Here is a 20,457-nt window from a genome sequence, read left to right on the forward strand (position 1 = left end):
GAATTTTTAAAAAATATTCCCAAAGAGTGAATACCGAAAGAGACACGTCGTATGTTCAGGCAGCAGCTGAGAATGAGTTGATGGGTTTGAGTATTTGCGTATGTGCACGTACTCGAGTCTGTTTCTGCTATAGTTGCTCTGTAGGAATCTATATAAGTTACACGTTCTTGCCCATGGGTCAATAAAATGATGGAAAAAGGGGGACGGAGGATGGGGGATAAGAATCTAGGTAAGTAACTGCAATAATAATCACACACCTTTAAAACTTGTTACTACAGGTTTGCATTTTCATTTTACAGCAGGAAGAGAAATTCCTCCCTTCCAAAAGAAAAAAAAGGGTCTTAATTTCTACCTCAACGTCTACTTACAATAAGTTACACGTTTATTTATTTAAATAATTGTAAAACATTTTAAAATTTTTCCCTTTTTTTGTTCGTTTTTTTTCTTTTAAAGAGATTAAACTATAAGCAAACACACATACAACATTTCATCATTCAATTCAGGTTTCGTTTTAAGAAAGTCTTCCATGCTGGTACCCTGTTTTGTTCAATTTTTTTTTTTCTGCATAAACTAAATTGGTATCTGAAAGGCTTCATAGAAAATAGAAACTTTCAACTTTTTTTTTCCTACAAAGAAAAACAAATAGTATCCAAAATATTAAGCATTAATCGTTTGCCAATTTTTTTTCTTAAATATTTTACAAACATAGGAAGGTGGTTTTCATAATGTTCATAACAAAGAATTGCATTTCTGCTCTTAGCACTGACTACGTCAATGACATCTTTTGTCCTCATCCCCAGCAGGGTCAGTTTGTGTAGCCACCATCAGAGCTACCAGGGGACGTGAGACCGAGTGAGATGCTGGCTCCCTGCATACCCAAGTGTGTCCATCGTGTTCGTCTGGGGGTGCCACTCTCTGCCCCCTGCAAAGAGCTCAGAGTGCTTTCCTCATTATTGGTCCATCAGAGTAAGTAGTGTTGTGCTATAACAAAGCAGTTCTTCCTCTTCTTTACATCGGGGGGACTACAAGTCCAGTCATGGCTGCAAGGAAAGAGTGACACAGGAATGAGACTTGGAGACCTTGTACGTGTAAGGCTACGACCTAGATTGAGAAGCAGGGGATGGGAATGCCAGAGTCATGTGATCCAGAGAGAGGGTACCCTCAGCTGATACGAGAACTGATTTTCCCAGGGACAGCCTAGGAGGGCCACTGAAGCCTTGTGGGATCACCGAAATACAAATATTGTTGAAGTTTTGCTCGGGAGGCCAAGAGTGATGTTTTGTTTTATATTAATGGGTTGTATACATAATAGATGTAAGGTAAATTATAATACATGTATGATGTGTACTTTTAGTAGACAAATTTCCAGATTATACTGTGGCAGATCATTTAGTTAGAACAGGAAAGGAAACTCCAGGTGCTGACTTCCTTAGGCATCAATGTAACAAGTCAGACCTTCTTCCCATCCTAGATTTATTTATAGCCATTCTAGTCTAAATTTTTTTTTTTTTAGCTCATCTTCCTTTTGCTGATGTATGATGCCCATTCACTAACAAATGCTGATCCCCTAGCGTAGGAGACTTATTTAGTTCCTAATTCGGGAGTCTCCCCCATCCCCAGCCTTCATCCCCTCTCCAAGTGCAGTAATCTAACGTCTCCTCTGTCTAGTAAGAGGATGCAGACAATGCCTGTCTGGGTGGAATCAGGTGTGAGATTTTCCCTCGATGTGAGAAATGAACACACAGCCAAACATACTCCTCTGGCCTTGGCTTTCAGAGGACGGGCCATAGAATTTTCACTTCCTTGGAAAATGGCAGAATAGTTTTTCTGCATCTAGGGATTCTCGGATATCATAGACGCATTTGCTGAGTGGTGCTTACTAAATTTACAAGCAAATGGCTAAAATTCTCTCTCTCTCTCTCGCTCCACGCCAGCCAGTCCTCTCAGGCAAAATTGTCAGCCATCTATTTCCCTGCCCATACAGCCTTTATTGAATGTTTGTGAGATCTGGATTAAGGTCTTACACAGCGAGCAAAGCCTTAATTATTTTTGCCTGTATTACTATATATTGAATCGATGTAACTTTTCAATAAAGGTGGTTCAATTCCGGACACTCCCTGATGATTTAGAGATATAGCAACCCTAGTAATTATCCCAGAGTGTAGGAGTTTTTTTCATTTTATTTTTTCTCCTGGAGGGAGCTGGAAAATGAATCAGACACACAGTGTATAATATTATCTTGACAATCTATACTCATCAACTGTAAGTGCCTGATAGATGAGGCGGGACCGTGAATGCTGGCATGTAGCTCTCTGGCAGTAGAATTTGGCCTCACCTTCTCAACTGTTAACTTGTGTGTTGCATTTAAAACTCCTCAGCCCCTTCCTTTTCCTGGGTGCTAAGAGAAGTACCAAAGGAGCTTATGGGAGGGCAGAGCTGCTTGAAGAACAAGATCCCTTGCATGCTGGAGAACAGCAGATTTTAGATATTTCTCCTCTTCCTAGTCCCACATCTGGACTGGGGGGACTAGATCTCTGCTGGGTGGTGACCCTGACTTTTTGCTTGTAAAAACCACAGCCAACAGGCAGAGAGCAGATGTTAACTGGAGGAAAAGTAAGTATTTTCAGTGGGGGGATAGGGATGCTTAAGTGCACTTTGATTGTCCCATTCCTTTGGCATTTCATAGGAAAGCAGTAATCTCTGGAAAGTAGGTACGGGTAAAGGGACAGTGGACTGTCAGAGAGCACAGGCCCTGGAGTCCAAACGTCTGGGGGTTCAAGTCATCAGCCACTTGTTGGGCCTTGGACAAAGTGCTTAACTAAAGATGGTGATAGTGGCATGACATGAAGGAAATAATTAACGAAAGGCTGCGTTCAGCACGTTGCATGTAGTGCTCAGTAACGGCAAGTCTTAGAGACGAGAGCGTTGGTTGTGCGTGCCCTCGGCGGACTATTAACACCGTGTCACCTTCTGATAGCATGGAGACAAGCCTCCCACCCGCCGATCTCTGCACAGGGGGAGCTCCCTGCTTGTCCGGCCCCTGCAACCCCAGGACTCCTTCATTCAGCGACTGTGGAGAGTGCATTAACCCTCAGCTGGGTTTCCTCCCTCTCTGCACCTACGGGCACCTCCTATTGCTGGACATTCACCTGGTCCAAAGTGGGGAAGACTAGAGGGCAAGACCTCTGAGGACAGCCTCTGTCTACCCTAGCCGCCTCCCTGCCAGGCTGGGGGAAAGGTCCTTACCTTTGCTTAATTCTTCACAGGCACCTGCGGGGAGAGCTATCAATTTTCCTACTGCACAGACTAGGAAAGTGAGGCTCTGCAAGGACAAGGAGGTTCTTCTCAGCATCCTCGGTTTCTCTGTGCATCACCTGATGTTTTCATAATTCTTTGCAATTTGTTTAAGGCTACAACCCTAAACGGGCAGGCAGTACTTTTCTTTTCCTTCTCTACCTTCCCGAGGTTCAAATCACCAGGGAAACTTGGAGGAAATTTGTAGGATCCAAAAGAGGGTTGGGACTTTGCAGTGATGCCACCGAAATGAAGCTAGAGCCTGTGCCTACGTGGAACTGGGTCAGGGCTCCTAGGGACGGGGTCAAGGACAGCTCAGCCACGCCCCCAGGAGCCTGACCAAGTACGGCTGACATCCAGCTCTTGGGGCTGATTCAAACCTGACTTTCCAGGGAGCCCTGGGCATGTAGCAAGATGCAGGGTGGGGATTACTGGCCGCCCTGGAGGGAGTCCCCCTAGGCAGGACGGATAGAGAAGCGCTGCGATGCCCGTCTCTGCTTCCTCAGGACAGAGGAGGTAGGGAGGGCTGGCAAGTGGAGGTTGAGTGACTCTTTTTAAACTGAAACTCAGCATATTTGCTGAGTTGCCAGGAGTGAGGAAAGGGCTGCATTCCTCCTGCCGTGCCGGTGTGGAGGAAGCCTGGGCCCCCTCCCCAGTCTGTCTCGTCCCTCCCACACTGCATTGTCCCAGTGAGACCTGTCGGGCCCTCCCCTTGGCTTAAAATCCACGAATAAAACCAGAGAACTTAGAAAGAGGAAACATCACTGAAATGGGCATGGGAAGGAAGATACAGTGACTATCCAGCCACTGGTTTCAGTCTGGAGATGACGCCAGCGTGAGAAAGTTCCGGGCACGTCCCCTCATGAGGGGAGGGAAGCCCCTGGTCTCTGATTCCACAGGGGACAGGTGGAGACACTGAGCTACAAGCTGAGCCTGTTTCTCTAGGGCTTAGACATCTGGATTAAAAAAATCCATCAAGTATGCAGAGGTTTCTAACCCCCCACACATGGGTGGCACATAGAGCCAGCTGCGTTGTCCAGTTAGAAATAAAAGAATTTTCAGCAACTCTTCTGAGTGCTGTGTTTTCAGTTATGGTTCTGACAGTTTCTCTGTCCAGTCAGCTGATTTCAAGGAGATGCCATCGTCTCCAGCAGTAGGATGGGACAGGACCCTAACAAAACTCTGCTCAGCTGCAATGAGAAAATGATGTGTCCCAAGCCATGAGGCAGATGCCATCCAAGGTCAACATAGCCCATCTGAATCCCCCCCAATCATGCTCTGCTGACCTCAGAGGCTGCAATCCCTGAGGCGTTAACTGAACCTCTGCTCTTCCTGGTTTTACCCGATGCTGCTCATCGTGAATGTTTTCATATCAAGATGCGAGAAACTGCCTACAAATAACTCAGGGTGCCAGTGAGCCCCACTGCTCAGTAGTTTCCAATTTGCTCTCTTGCCACTAGCTACCTCCCCTTTGCCACAAGATGATGAGATTCTCATGCACTCATCATATGTATGTTACGTCATGTCATTTTCTATTTTAGGACATTGCTCAAAAATGGGTTTGACAGGTGATGTTAATTTTCATTTTTAAAAACAGTGTGTCTTTTTCTCTTTCTTTGCTACCCTAGCCCTGGTCCGGCACCTGCTATCAATTATGACTAGCCTGCAACCGGAATTCTCAGAACTTCCTGGTTCTTCCGGATGGCTTCTGTCTATACTTGCCAAGGGAACGTGTATGCACCGAGGATGGAAAACTGATTAGGGAAGCAGTCATCACGGTGTGGCATCTGATGGGGCACTTTCTGGGAAACAATGATTTCTACAAAGCCATTTGCTGTTTTGGGAGCCCAGACACTGCTGGATTGTACGTACGGCTCTACCACGGTTAATTCTACGACCTGCAGAGTTTGCCGACATCTCGGTTTTCCCCCATCTTGCTTTTAGACAGAGCACTAGCCCAGTTGTACTCCACACCTTAGGCTAAAAACACCAGAGCGTCTGTTTGCAGGTGAACGGCTGGAGCCGTGAACCGCTGCTGTGCTGTTTACTCCTGCTTGGTGGCCCTGTGGCACCTGGGCCATGCTTACCCCCGAAGTGGCACCTCCACTTACCTCTGAATCCGTTTCCATTGCCGCTGGAGCAGGCGGGGGAAGGGGAGCCCTGGGGCCTGATGACAGGGGCAAAGGCACTCTTCTGTTTGACAGCAGGAAAAACTGAAGAGGAAAACGGGAGGATGGAGGACGTGCTGGAAGATCCGACGGTGGGACTCGATGACATGACTGGAAAGCAAACGCACAATCCTCCTTTAGCAAGGGGGCTCATCTGGAAATTAAGGTCTTTCTCCGGTACACACATTTGGCACACAGTTATTGGGAAATTGTTAATTTCCAGGCATTGCTCCAGATTGCAGAGATTTAAAAAAAAATTGAATGTGACAACATTCCCACCCAGTCAAGGGGGAGGGACAGACACATACAACCACTAATACAGCACTGATCACATTGGAGGGATGTGCACAACGCTAAGGAGACGCACAGGGCAGGCTGCTCATCTGGGATGGGTCTTAATTCATGAGGAGAAGCTTGGCAAGAGAAGACCAGAGACCCAACGTGCCTGAAAAACAATCATCAAATCGAAACTGCTTCTTTGCCCTCAAAAGAAGTCCTATCTGGGAGTTATGTGCTTCCCTGGTAACTCCTACGACTCTGGAGGTTTGGCCCGGAGGGTTAATATCTTCTCTGCAAGTGCCATCTCCGTGGGCCACTTCCTCATTAAACGTAAAAGTTTATTAACATGTAGAGGATTGTTTCTCTCCCCCTGTACTTTCAGGGCTCCTGGGAAATAAAACTGCAAGTCAGCCTCCCCTGACATAATGTTCAGGGAAAAAAAACACCAATATTAACCATGTGAACATTAAAATGACTTAAGGGAAGCCAAAAGCTAAATGTCACAATTTCCAAGAAAAATAAAGGCAATTGACACGATGAAGTGCCCCACCAAGTTACATCATGCGAGAAGATAATTCTATCTTCTATGTTCGACTTGCTAAGGAAAGGGGTAAACGAGAGTTCACAAGGGTAAAAGTCTTAGATACAGCACCTTATAGTACAAGGTCAAGGTTTAGGGACTCATTTGACCATAAGCCCCAGAATTCAGAACTGTCCAAGTCCTATGACTTGGTAAAAGAATTGTTGGAACCTAATGGCAAAGCCCAGAATGAAGGTTTGCAGCGGTGCTAACTCCAGCATTGTAGCTTCAGTGAACCCCACAAAATGAAAGATCCTGAGCAAGACTCCACCCTCATTCCTCCCTCCTAATAAAAGTATACGCTGGGCTATGTTCATTCAACTGCATGTATAAAGCACTCATACAGCACACTTCCAATGTGATGTCTGTCACAGCAGAACTGCAAACCAAAGACTTCAAAAAAAGAGCTTTCCCTAAAAACTACTTATCCTGAGGTAGCCCTGATTTAGACCATAATGCGGAAGGACACATATGAATATATCACTGTTTTTCCCCAAATTATAAGGATACAAAGTTCTGGAAGAATCTCCCATAATACTTGAAGATGTAAATGAATAGAAAATGGGGCTAATGCACTATAATAAGATGAGATACAGGGTTAAGCATTTAGGAAGGGGTCACATAGTTCCAAGCAACATCTCCTCTTCTAGCTTTGGTTTTAGCACCAATTAAATAGACGAACAAAAGACAAACGCAAAAATAGCAACTCCTCTCCCCTTTCTCTAAGATACAGAATTTAGAGGCCAAAAAAAGCTGAGACTCGGGAGGCCCCGAACCTGACCCTGGTCTGGTCTCTCTATGTGACCCGTGCAGGCCCCAAGATGGCACCTTGGTTTCTGTGTCTACAACAGCAGAACCACCACGATGGAGGAGGTTTTTATAACGTGAATTAAACATTCACACACATACTCAATTCCACTTATATTCAGCATATGACTCACTTGTACAGAAAATGTTTTTCTGATGACAAATCCCAACCTAAAGCGCGGCTCCTTAGATCAAAAATGGTTGCCTCTCCATAGAAGAGGAGTCACCTCACGCTTTTCTAACTGACATAAAAGTATTGTTGCAGAGTTGAATAAGCCCATGCCCATTTTAAATGTGTTTTACAAAAATTCTGTAAAAACGCCAAATGACATCCAAATTAATTTAAAATTTAATTATAATAAAAATCCTAAAAGGAACTTTAATTTGTATATTTCAACAATTCCTATGTTTACCTATTTTGAAAAACAATAACTATGAAAGAACCAAAAAGGTTTTGTTTAAAAAAATTTTTTTTTCAGTAGTAAGGGGAGCACTTAACAGATATCAAAATGATGATAAATTTACACCAACGAAATCAGTGTTGTACTAGCACAGAAAGAGACAAATATTTAGAGCAAAACAGAGTCCAGCCACATACCTGGGTATAAATGAGAATTAATACTTAATAAAGGTGGCAATTTATATTAGTGGGCAAATAAATGCATGGAAAAATACACTAACCATTTGGAAACTAAATTTAGAGCACTTCCTTACGTTAAACACCAAAGTAAATCTAAGTAGATTAAAGAGTCGTTCGTAAAAGCAAAATTATAAAAGTGCTAGTAGAAATATTAGGAAGGTTATATAGTTTACATAATCCTTTCAACCTCAAAGCCTAACTAGGAGCTCACAAGATAGATTTGCCACATAATGAAAAACTTCTGTAGCACATACAAAAAAGGCAAATGACAAATTAAGAAAAATATTTGCAATCCTTTAGGTATGTTCATATCCTCAAATAGCTAATAAGTTTTCATAAGTTAATTAGAAAAATATCCTGATAGAACCATGGACAAAGGAGACAAAAAAAGTCAGAAAAAAAAAAAAAAGAAATGAAAATGTCCAAGAGACCCATACAGAAACACTCAAACTGATTAGTAATAAAATGTTAATTAAAACAGTAACAAGATGTTATTTTCCACTTACTAAATGGATAAAGATTAAGAAAAAATTAACAGGGCGGGGAAACATACTCTTTCTTTTCTGAGGGGAGAATTAACCTCTCTGGAGGGACTTTGGCAATATATATCAAAGTATTTTAAAATGTGCATATCCTTTGACCCACTAATTTAATCTCTAGAAATTAATTCCAAGGAGATAATCATGAATGTGCCAAAAATAATAGATCCAAGGGCATTTTTATAATAATGAAAAACTGGAAAATAACTTAAGTGACCCACAATAGGATAAATTATATTACATCTGTGCAATAGAATGCCATGCAAACATTAAAACTAACGTTGTAATATTGTAAACTAATATTTAATCACATCGAACTATGTGGCCCCTCATATGAAAAGAGCAGATTACATAATTACATACATCAAACCCATCTTTATTTTTAAAAATGCACATAGCAAAAATCTAGAAGGATGCATTATATATCCAAACTTTCAATGACGCTATCTCTGGCTGATGTGATTATGAATATCCTTCAATTTATTCCTTTTACTTATCCCTATTTTCAAAATTTTCTATAATCAATGTGTAGGAGAAACCAGTAAAAGCCATTATATTTTTCAAAAGGGAAGAAATAGAAACAATAAATATAGTCCTTAACAACACACATAATGGTTTTGGGGGTATTTTTTTGAGACAGGGTCTCACTCTGCCACCCTGGCTAGAGTGCAGTTGGCATCACCATAGCTCACTGCAACCTCCAACTCCTGGGCTCAAGTGATCCTCCTGCCTCAGCCTCAGGTGCTGCGTACCTGTAGCTAGGACTATAGATACATACCACCACAACTGGCTAATTTTTCTATTTTTTGTAGAGATGGGGTCTCCCTCTTGCTCAGGCTGATCTTGAACTCCTGACCTCAAGTGATCCACCTGCCTTGGCCTCCCAGAGTGCTAGGATTACAGGCATGAGCCACCACACTTGTCCAGCTTTTTTGCAAAATGATAAGTTTTCCCTCTAAGCTTTTACTGCCTATAAACAAAGCTGTTTGCCAACCCTTCTGATACAAAAAAAGAGACTAATAAATTCTCAAATTCCTGGGAAAAGCTTGATGATTGTGGTCAACTTTGAAAGCAAACATCACTCCTAATATTTGTTCTCCATTCTTAGGACCCAAGTCTGCAGCACAGAAGGATTTTATAGAGCCTAGCTTCCTAGCTATGGCTTTGGGAATTTTACCACTTCCACCCTGTCCTTCATTGGTCTCATGGCAGAATGTCATTAGTTGTACATCACAGCAGACACTGCAGTTTTCAAAATGTATCTATCCATACCTGGAAGGCTATACTTTAAAAGTTAACAATGGCTATCTCTGCGTAAAAATAGAGTGCATCATTTTTCTTTTCTTTTTAACTATACACACTTTGCAAATTGTCTATCCTGTGACTATGAACTCTTACAATAGGATTTTTTTCTTTTCCAAAAAAGTACAACCAAAATCTTCAATATGTTAAAAAGAGATTGTTTCTTTCGATGAGAGCATGCTTTCTTTTAAAAATTATTTTCCTATGTGCTATACTTTCTATAATAATCATTTAATATTTTATAATAGAAAGTACCTTGCTATATATTTTTGAAAATATAAAAGTATCGAAGCCCAGGGCATTGTCTCAGACTCTGCAAGTGAAGTGGGAGTCCTTGAGGTCGGGTCACAGGTTGGATTCCTGCCTGTGTGGACTCTGTCCAAACTGTGCATCGGCCTGGTGGCTGCTCTGCTTTGGAAGAAGTGGTCCCTGGGGGTGTTGCAGGCTTGTTGAGTAGACCGTCTTTGGGGACGGCAGAGAGCGCCATTTTAGGAAAGTTGATCACACATACTTCCAATTGAGAATTTCTCTGGACATCTCTCTATGGGCAGAGGCCAAAGTAAAGGCGAGCACATCTGGCCCAGAAATCTACGTGAACATGGGGAGTTAAGGAAAAACCACTTTTCTTCTTACAAGGATTGATTGGCTGACACGGTCCCAGCTGGAACTCACCGGGCACATATCCTCCCCTTCTGCATTGAGCCATTGCATTTGTTGGCGCTAAGGGGTCTGTCAGCATTTCATTATAACCCCCTATTGTCAGGGGTTTAAGAATTCAGCCATAAAAAAACTTGCACCGAGCTGGAACTTGGCACACACTGCTACCGCCAGGAAGTGAAGTTTGTATGTAAAATTGAAAAAACATCTGTTTGGCCATTTTGGAAGTAGTGTAAGAGCAAAAGCAGTAAAGACGCAGGGTTTTGATACTCTACATTGGCCATAATGCAAGTCGAACTTGACCGAGAGGCTTGGCTCTATTTCTTTCGAAATGTCTCTGGCAAGTGATGGCTCCGTGGCATGGTCCAGGCATATCAGACGCATTGAAAAAATGAAATGAAAAGTCATAGGAATGTGTTTTCAGACACAAGCAACAGAACTGACACAAGGTTTTCCCCTGGGCTTTTTAAAATATTTTCCGGAGAAGTTAAGACTTTGCTGGTTAGAAATACGGGTCAGGTGCTATTGTAATGAACTCCACTGGGTATTCGGGAGGAGAATTTGACTGTAATGAATGCACTGTTTGGAATCCCATTCCCAGTCTGCAGCTCTTTCAGACCCTACCTCCGAAAGCGAAGGTGCGAATGATCACACCAGATACAGTAGGAGCTGGGGGAAGGTCCTCTCCAACCTTTCCCTCTTCTGGTTGGGCAGGGCATGTTCCCCTTTTCTTCTTTTTCCTATTCTATGTATGCTGTCTTGTTTTAAGTGGTGATTTGAAGATTTGGGGTGTTATTATTTTTCTTGTGGCAGTGGGTTTAGGTGGCCACGAAAGGACAGTGGAAGGCAATTGTCACCTGCTAGAATGGGAAGGAATCCCTCCCTACCCAGTGAATTATCTAGTAAGAAACATTAAGCAATTAATACCCAACTGAGCATTTTCATTCATGTTTTCTCTCTCCCCTCCACTACATTTCATACTGCATTAACAACTTACCATTTTTGACCTACAATTATTTCATGTGGTTCAACCTAATATATACATAAATGTGTGATTGAACCATATGAAATTGTCATTTTTTTGTAGATCAAAAATAGTCAAATAGAGGAAGTTTCATATAGTTCAGCCTAATAATACAGTGCAAATATATTGACTATATTATCGAATAATTTAAAAAATGGTATTCTAAGTCCGATGACATGTGTTCGAGTCCCATTTTTACTATTTGCTGCCTGTGAATCCTTGAGTAAGTCATTTAATAACTTCACTTCTTACAAGGGAGCATGACAATGGTAATTATCATATCCATGTCACAAGTTTGTTGTGAGGACCTAGCTGGACTCTGGATGTGAACATGGTTTTTAAATTGTAAAACAGAATGCAATTTTTAATTAAGCTTATTGTCAACACCATTATGTAACATTATTTATGCAATGGATCTCTTGCCACCGTATCACTGATGGGGTTGTTAAAAATGTGGCCCCTTTACCACACCAGGCACCTTCTCCATGGGTCAGCATGGAAAAGGCCTCCCCAAGATCTCATCAACAGAAGGATCCACATTTCTGAGCTACTTAAATAACATGTGGACATAAAACCTTATAACACATAGTGTGTCTCTCTTTGCTGTAGCATCTTGTAAACTCAGAACCACATTAATGCCCACCTTGAATAGATCAAATGGCATTCGTGCTTACTGTTGGATTTATCTAATTTTCCTAAACCTATTTTTTTTCTTTTATCTGTTTCTCATTAAATTCTGTTTTATAGATTCACATTCCCCATTTGACTATGCTGATTCCCAAAAACATTTTTGAAACACGGTAAGGTGAAAACAAGTAAAGAAACAAATCAAGCAATCGTTTGTTTCCCTAGACCACTCGGGTAAATTCATCTGGGCCACTGACAAGACACAATACAGAACTCATATCTTTGTAGTAACAAGGTTGTAGTTGTACTAGAAGAACCTCTACTACCCTTATGCTACTTGGTACTATATCTTTATCACAGTGTATAGCGTTGAGTGCATGAATTGAACCAATAACCCAGAAATAACTCCTGGGCGTGTGTCCTCAGGGAGCCACAGGGCCAAAGGCAGCCTCTGTGCTATGTTGCTTCCTGCCTTGTGGCAGACGTGGCTATGCGCTGCCCTTGACAAGTCCTTGTTCCTGGCACGTGGGGACCACTCTGGGTGAAAGGTGCACAAGCCGCAGAACCTTGCAACGAGACCTAGCATTTCAAGAACACTCCACTCAATCACCCAGACTCTCCATGTCACCTTGTCCCCTGGCCTGGAGTATTCCCTACGTAGGTTTGAAAAACACATACTCTCTCAGGCTCCAGGGACCATTGTGTAAGTTCCTGGCGTAGCCCCCAAAGCAACTCAAATGAGTTTTCCCAACTTCCCAGAGCAGGGACTTTGCTGCTAGACCACAGATTAAGACGAAGAGGTTCTGTCTCAATATATCACACGATTGCACGAAGTCAACTTGCACCTCTCTGGAGGTACTGGAGGGAGGTGAGAGCCAGGTCACCAAGTAAAAAAAAAAATCAGCATGGTGTGATATACAAAATAACTCAAAGGCATCAATTCTGTGCCCAAGTTATTGCACTGCTGTATTCTAGCTGTGTGATCATGGGTAAGTCAGTTGACTGTCGTGCACTACAACTTTCTCACCTGTAACATGGAGATGATACTACTGGCCTTGTAAAGATCTTAGGAAGATTAAATATTCGTCACTCCTGTCTACACAAGCTACATATCCTCTTTCTCTACAAGAAGAGAATCGGTTTCATTCCTTTCCTTTCTCCAGAAGTCCTTAAGTAACCACATGAGCCAAAGTCCAGCTAAGGGAAAAGAACGAAAGGCAGGAAGGACTTCTCACCAGGAAATTAGGCTGCTCCCCGACATGTTAGGAAGATCTAAGAATGCAACTCTCCCCCCAAAAGCTGAATAGTAAACCCTAGAGACAGAGAAGCATGGCGGGGCGGAGGGGGTACTTACTTCCGTAAGGGGAGCCCGTGGGTGAGCCGTTTAGAAATCCCGGTGAGCCTGGCACGCCCAGGTTGGCCATGGGGACGTTGCTGTAGCCGTTCATACTGTTGCTGGAGGTGCTGTAATTGGACTGCTGGGGCGTGGAGCTGGAGGAGTACCCCCGCGGAGAGATGCTGCTTGTGTTGCGGATGTACCCTTGACGACAGAGGAAAAGCCGGGTGAATTGGCTGGAACACGCAGGTGGCCCACATAGGTCCACACTGGCCCCGGGCAGTGGTGGCAAGCGTGCAATCCGTCTTCAGCCTTTTATGCCTTCCTCTCCTTCCCACCCACACAAGGCCGTGTCCCTGACATCTCCCCCCACCCCTCCTCTTCCAAACCTGCACTCGGCACCGCCAGAACGACCAATGGCAGTGTGCAGTGCCATCTCCCGAATCGTATGTCACAGGGCACGGCCCTCCTGTGACATATAATTGGTGTCACTGAGAAAAGCATTCTGCCGTCACGTTGAGCTGGGCAGATATCATGCCCTGCAGCCATTTCTTGAAGATTCACATACGAAAGGCCTAGATTTTAAATAAACTGGTTTAACTTTGCTAACCTAGTCTTTCCCAAGTTTAACATATCATAGCAACTTTGGAGGGGGGACGGTGAAGGGAAATATCGCCAGGGCCCCTTGTAGTTTATGGAACACAGTTGTGGAAATGTCAGTTCAAAGTCACTGCCATGCGCTCTGTGGGAGTGAGGATCATTTTCATGTAAAAAGTATTGATGAGTTTGTCTCAATGTGCTGTTGTTTGACCTAGGACTTTGAGGCATCAGCAATTGTGGGGAGGGGGACACGCTCTGTGACTGGGATGGGAGAAGGAATAATGTCTTCCCCACAATTCTGAAACCCCGGCACAGAGACAGCACCTAATCTGCCCTGAAATAAATCACTTTGGACAACTGTTTCTAACACTATTTAGGAAACAACCCAAATTTATTGCCAAACGAAAATATTTGATATATGGTCCATGGGTCGGTCCTATGTCTACCAAAAAAAAAAAAAAGAGTAATAATATCTCTCACCCACCCTTCTGTAAGAACAACTCACCCCATACAAAAGAATGAGGAATTTTCTTCCAATGGATGAATGAAATTAGAAATAAGACTATCCCAAGGTTAGGGACATAATTAGGAACATTTGCTCCTTTTAAAAAATGATTTATGATAGACTTAGCCTGTAATTATAAAATCAACCTCAATGAAAAAATTCCTTACATGATATTCTTTATATATATGTAAAAGCACAGTTGACTGCATAAGTCTGTTGCTACATATTTGCCTATGAGATAATATAAAATAGAAGACACCAAATAAAACCAAGCCATTCACTCTTGGTTACACGGAAGGGAGATCTGAGTATAATACATGATAATTGCAATAATCAGCCTCTTTCCACTATTCAATCTGATCATCACAACAGCAGAAGTATAAATTTTTTTCAATTACTACCTGTAAGCCTAGTTTCCCTAAGCCTAAACCCTTCTCAATTCGTAGTACTCAGTCTTATCCTTAAATATTTCCAATCAATGAGATTCTACCTGGTACCTAAAAAGCTCAAAATCCAATATGATATCATCTATAATGTTGAAATGATCCAATCTATGATTGGATCGCTTATCTGGGAACACACTCTGTTTGATAGCATATGACTCAGGTTCTGACTCCTTCCACTCCTGCAGAACCAACCGTGTGTGTGTGTGTGTATGTTTGAGACAGGGTCTCACTCTGTCACCCAGGCTGGAGTGCAGTAGCATCATCATAGGTCACTGCAGCCTCAAACTCCTGGGCTCAAGTGATCCTTCTGTCTCAGCCTCCCAAGTAGCTGGACTACAGGTGTGAGCCACCATGCCCGGCTAATTTTTCTATTTTTTGTAGAGACAGGGTCTTGCTCTTATTCATGCTGGTCTTAAACTCCTGACCTCAAGCGATTCTCCCACCTCGGACTCCCAGAGTGCTAGGATTACAGGCATGAGCCACTGCAACCCAGCCAGAACCAACCTTGTGAATATATAAGACGCATTTGGACTTTGATTCTGAGAAAGGTGGTACCTTGGTTATTTCCTTGTGTTGACTCTGAGATGCTGACCCCGAGCTGGCTGCCGTAGGAGTTGATGCCCATCATGCCCCCATGGGCTGGGGAGCTGGAGAGAGCTGGAATCTGGGTGGGATTCCGGGGGACGCTGTACAGGGCTTCAGCAATGTCTGCGGCTCGCTTCAAAATGATGTCCTACAAAACGGCAGGTGGAGGTGAGCGTTTTATCCATCCTGAAGGGTCAAAGGCAATGGAGTGTAAGATGTGGGCGTCTAACCTGGTTATTGTGTGGTGTGCCGTAGAGAGCCTCCACAAGATCTGCGGCTCTTTTCAACAGCATTTCCTGGAAGAGAAAAGAGAGAGTGGGGCTATAACTAAAGGCAAAATCCAAAAGGACAAACAAAAGAAAATTACAAATAAAAACCAGGAGTCCACACACCCTCCCTTCCCCCAAATGTAAATAATTAGCCAAGAGGTTCTATATTTGGTTTGACAGGTAGAATTCAAACATACACATATTTTTATAAATATGTATCTACATGAAATCCCCCCTCTATAAAATAGCTCCGTAAATGGTTGTGCTGCCAAAGGAAAAAAACAACCAAATTGAGGGTGAAGTTGGTTAAAATTAATAATGTCATGGAAGTCCTATTAAAAACTACTTTCAGACCATTCTATTAAAAAATCCAGTACTCTAATTAACCAAATATTCTTAAAATGATTGATGGACCTGCTTTTAGCAGCTTGCCAAGGAGTTGTCCAGAGTACTGAAATTATCTTGGCAATGCCTTCTGCAAAATTTTCTTCTAATAAAGATGAATTCTTTCAATAATATTTCCCCCTGTTCACTTTAACCAGAGAGAATTAGTAATCACTAATCCCTTCCCTCTCATTTTGTCTTTTCCACCTCCTGTTTTTTACAGCCTCTTAAATTGCTATTAACCTACTTTCCAGATATCATCTAATTTAATGGTGGGGCTGGGGATTTTTCCAGGAAAAAAATAAAGGTGTGATGTAGAAGCAACCATGGTACTTAAATTTTACACACAGTACTGAAAAGAGAACATGGTGTTTTTATAATTTGTGTCTGTAACGTGCAAATATAAATGTAAAAATTAATAGTTTCTCATTAGTTGGATGACAATTAATAAACTGATGTACCTTTTAAAGAAAGCTGACATCATCGGCCAGATTAATAATATAATTTTCACAAGCAGGTTCATTTAAAACTGATGCATTTTATAAAAATTTCACAGAAATTTCATGCCATAAAGGCATTTTCCCCCTCATTAAACACCTATGTACATAGTAGGCCCTCAATGAATAATTAATTGATTGTGGATTAATGAGCCCCTGTGATTATGGGTAAATAAAATCATATTTAAATACAAAGGAGTGGGAACTTCCATGTCTAAGCAATTATGCAAATATTTATTTTTATAAAGTTGGCAATGTTTTATCAGCTGAATACGCCTGTAGTATATCTGTTTTATAGCCCCAGGTTTTCAGACTTCCTATTTCCTCAGAGATTAATCATAATATATTTCATAGTTAGTAGGTATTTTATGTGCATTTTGTATCTAAAACTTAGCCAAATTGCAAGGCCTAATTAATTTTAATGGGACTTAAATGGCTAAATTTGTCTAAGTTTGCTAAAATTCTACAGAAAGGTTTCCACATGCCAGTTTCCAAAGCCTTTTACCTTAGCTAATCTCTCAGGATCTCCAGGGTGCCTGGGGATGACTTTCTGCAGTCTCTGGAAGCCATAGTCTATGGTGGGTTCATTTAACGCTGAAAGATAAAAATCTTCTCCTTCAGTATATATCCTGGCCATAAAGCAAACCTGCTAATTAAGTCTTCCACCAGTAATAGAAAAATTCCGATATTATCTATCATGAATCAATACATAATGAATGCAATCACTTAGGGTTTTTTGCTATTGACATCGATTAATTCACACATAAATTTGGAATTTATAGTAATTTTATGTTTTTCCATTAGAATAACATTTCAACATTTCAGGATTATTACAATTCTCTTATCTTTTCTGCCTAAGTGCACACACTCATAATTCTCTGCTCACTCTCAAATAATAAAAAATGTTATATAATCAACCATATCCCAATTTCTTATGAAATAATAAACTGCCTGTATATTATTTTCTCTCCTCTCCTTCCTCTCTTCTCTTTCCTGAGTATGTCTTTATCATCTATTAATTCTTCTAAATATTAATTTTCATAATAATGCTCACATATATACATTTATACATATACAAACCCCCTAGGAGCTTATTCTCATAAAACACTGTTCTTATGCATAATGCTTTTCCACAGTTGTAATTATATTTAGTTACACCTCCATTTCTAATAGGCCCTGCCACTATTCTGCAAGGTCCATGGGAACAGGGCTAAATTTTGTTTCACCACTCTGTTTTTGGCTAAGACAGGGCCTGGCACAGAGTAGGCAATGAGCATCAGTCATTGTAAAATGAATGTGTGGATGAGTGAATGACATATTCCAACATTTCTACTATTTCAAAGAGTTTTCAGAGTTGATTCTTTTATTCTTTCTCCTTCTTCCTCCCTTTTTCTTTTTTTTTAAAAAAAGTTCGTTGTTTAAATTTTATGGTTTCAGATGAATGCATGATCCTTTGAAATGAAATGAAAAATAATAATCACCTGCATTCCTGTTATGCAGCAATAAATACAGAAGTATGTATTTCCTTTTTAATCTTCCTTTTTGTATATGTATCTTATAAATATCTGTTGCTATTATTCTATCAAAACAATACCTTTTCTTTGAAGAAATTATTTAAAAAGTTAAATATAGAAGTAAAAATATCACCCATAAATCCCCCACTTAAGAGATGGCCTGGATTAACATTGTTGCTTATGTTCCAGGTTTAAACACACACACACACACACACACACGTACTTAAAATTATTCAGGGAAAGACCATTAGCACTGTTGCATAACCTACTTTTTATCCACCTAACAATATATCATAAACTTTCCCCAGGTTATTAAATATTCTTTTATAACATTATTTAAAATTCCTGCATATTTTTCCATGACATGTTCTATAATTTATTTAAATAGCTTCCTAATGTTAGGCATTTAATGTGATCTTAATTTCTTGCTATTATAAAAATCAGAGCAATAATTATCCTTTGCACATAACTTTAATTATTTCAACCAGAAAATTCCAAGAGTAAGAATTACTGGACCAAAAATTATAATTTATATTTAAGGCCTTTTCCGCATGCTATCAAATCACTCCTCAGGAGAATGTTTGGATTTACGCTCCCTCCAGCAATGCACGTGGTCGTCTGAACTTACATTTCTTTACTCACTAGTGAGGTTCAAGAATTTCTTCTTATATTTGCTGATCATTTTAATTTCTCCTTTTATCAATGGCTCATTAATACTAAACTCTGTACTCTTTTCTTTTGGGGATTAGGCTTGTTTTGACTTTCAAAACTACTTTATGTATATTTTTAGCACTCTGTCAACATGTTACAATATCACATCCCAATTTATCCTCAGGTGTTATATACAGAAAGGCCATGCTAAGTCCTATATCTGATAAGTACACACACACACACACGCACACACACAAATGTATACACATACATATGTGAGTTCTTAAATTATTTACCTTATTTGGATTTATTTTGTTCTATAACATTATATATTTAAATTTGCCACAACTTTATATTACAATTTTTCGAATGGTTTGTAGACATTCTATTCTGTTGTATTGATTTATGTTTCTATCCTGGGTGAGAATCATACTATTATGGTTGTAGTACATGTTTTAACATTTGATAGTATAAGTGTCCTTCCACAAATACACAATCTTTTTAAACTACATTTTCTCAACTATTCTTATCCATTTATTCTTCCAGATTAACCTTAGGGAAACTTCAAAAAAATACTACAGTTGCATTAAACTTATAACTAGAGAGAAAGCAGACAGCTTTGCAATACCAATACCCCACCTTCTTTAAATCCTCTAGTAAAGTGCATGTTTCCCATCATATAGGTGCTAAATTTGTTTTTCAATTTTATTTTTTGCTATGTATTTCATTTTTTGTTTTTTATTGTGAACGTAATTACTCCATCATATTTTCAAACAGTCTTATTAGTGTCTAGAAACAGTTCTGCTTTTCACATATCCGTGCAGGCAGGACGTGCGAGGGCAGCGTGTGGTCTCCTATGGTATAGTCATTAAGAGAATCAGCTTTAGAGTCAACTACATGGAGCTGGGGTCAAATTCCAGCTCCACAATTTCTGTGAGCTGTTTAAAATCCATCTCGTGGGTTGGCTGTCAAAATTAAATAAAACCGTTTATATAATGCCTCCAACACAGAGCTTGCCATAGAAAAGATCTTAACCAAAGGTAGTTCTTCATTTGTAACCAAACCCCTGACAGATGTCACTGTGTTTTTCTATCCATTCTCTTAGGCTTGTGTATTCATATAACATACACGTAATGATCATTTTATCTTCTTTTGCTAGATATGTTCATCCCATCTAGTTTTCTTAAGCCCATTCTTGTGTTGGTTAAAACTTGCCAAACAATGCCCCTGGGAACAATGCTAACATTTCACTGTCAAATATGGCGTTCATGATTTGAGATAGTATTATTTATCATGCTTCATGAAGGGGCTTCATCAGGACTTGTTAGAATTTTAGAAAATTATAATCACATGAATTTTCTTTTTTGACCAGTTTATACTGTATTTCATAATATACTTTCTAATGTTTCACAATTAAACATTCACAGATGTGGCATATCATTTTCTTGGTATATTCATGAATTCAATTTGTTAATATTTTCCTAAGACTACTGGTGTGAGGATTAAATTAAGTTACTAAGAATAGTGTCTGGCACATGGTGACCATTCAAGTGTCAGTTGTTATTGTTGATAGGGATTTATGTGCTCATATTAATAACTATGAATGTGCATAGCTCTGTCCAACTGATGATTGGTTTTTATATTATACTAGCTTTGAAAAATAAATTTAGAAATTTTTTATATTTTATCCTATATGGTCTATAAAATTTATATAGCATGGGTAGTATCTCTTGGCTAAAAGTTTGAAAGAACT

At 40.5% G+C, this 20,457-nt stretch overlaps 1 protein-coding gene across 1 annotated transcript in view; it reads right to left on the reverse strand.

Moving 5' to 3' along the window:
* Positions 1-364: 364 nt before the first annotated feature.
* EBF2 (EBF transcription factor 2) overlaps positions 365-20,457 on the reverse strand; it is a 172,924-nt gene continuing 152,831 nt past the window's right edge. The window contains exons 8-13 of the mRNA XM_045535792.1: positions 17,045-17,133; positions 15,620-15,685; positions 15,360-15,537; positions 13,272-13,457; positions 5,406-5,573; positions 365-1,040 (exon numbers count right to left, since the gene is read on the reverse strand). Coding sequence (XP_045391748.1) covers positions 1,009-1,040; positions 5,406-5,573; positions 13,272-13,457; positions 15,360-15,537; positions 15,620-15,685; positions 17,045-17,133 — 719 coding nt within the window. The 3' untranslated portion in view covers positions 365-1,008. The remainder of the gene's footprint in view (positions 1,041-5,405; positions 5,574-13,271; positions 13,458-15,359; positions 15,538-15,619; positions 15,686-17,044; positions 17,134-20,457) is intronic.

The sequence above is a fragment of the Lemur catta genome, chromosome 22, assembly GCF_020740605.2.
Source record: "Lemur catta isolate mLemCat1 chromosome 22, mLemCat1.pri, whole genome shotgun sequence".
NCBI lineage: Eukaryota > Metazoa > Chordata > Mammalia > Primates > Lemuridae > Lemur > Lemur catta.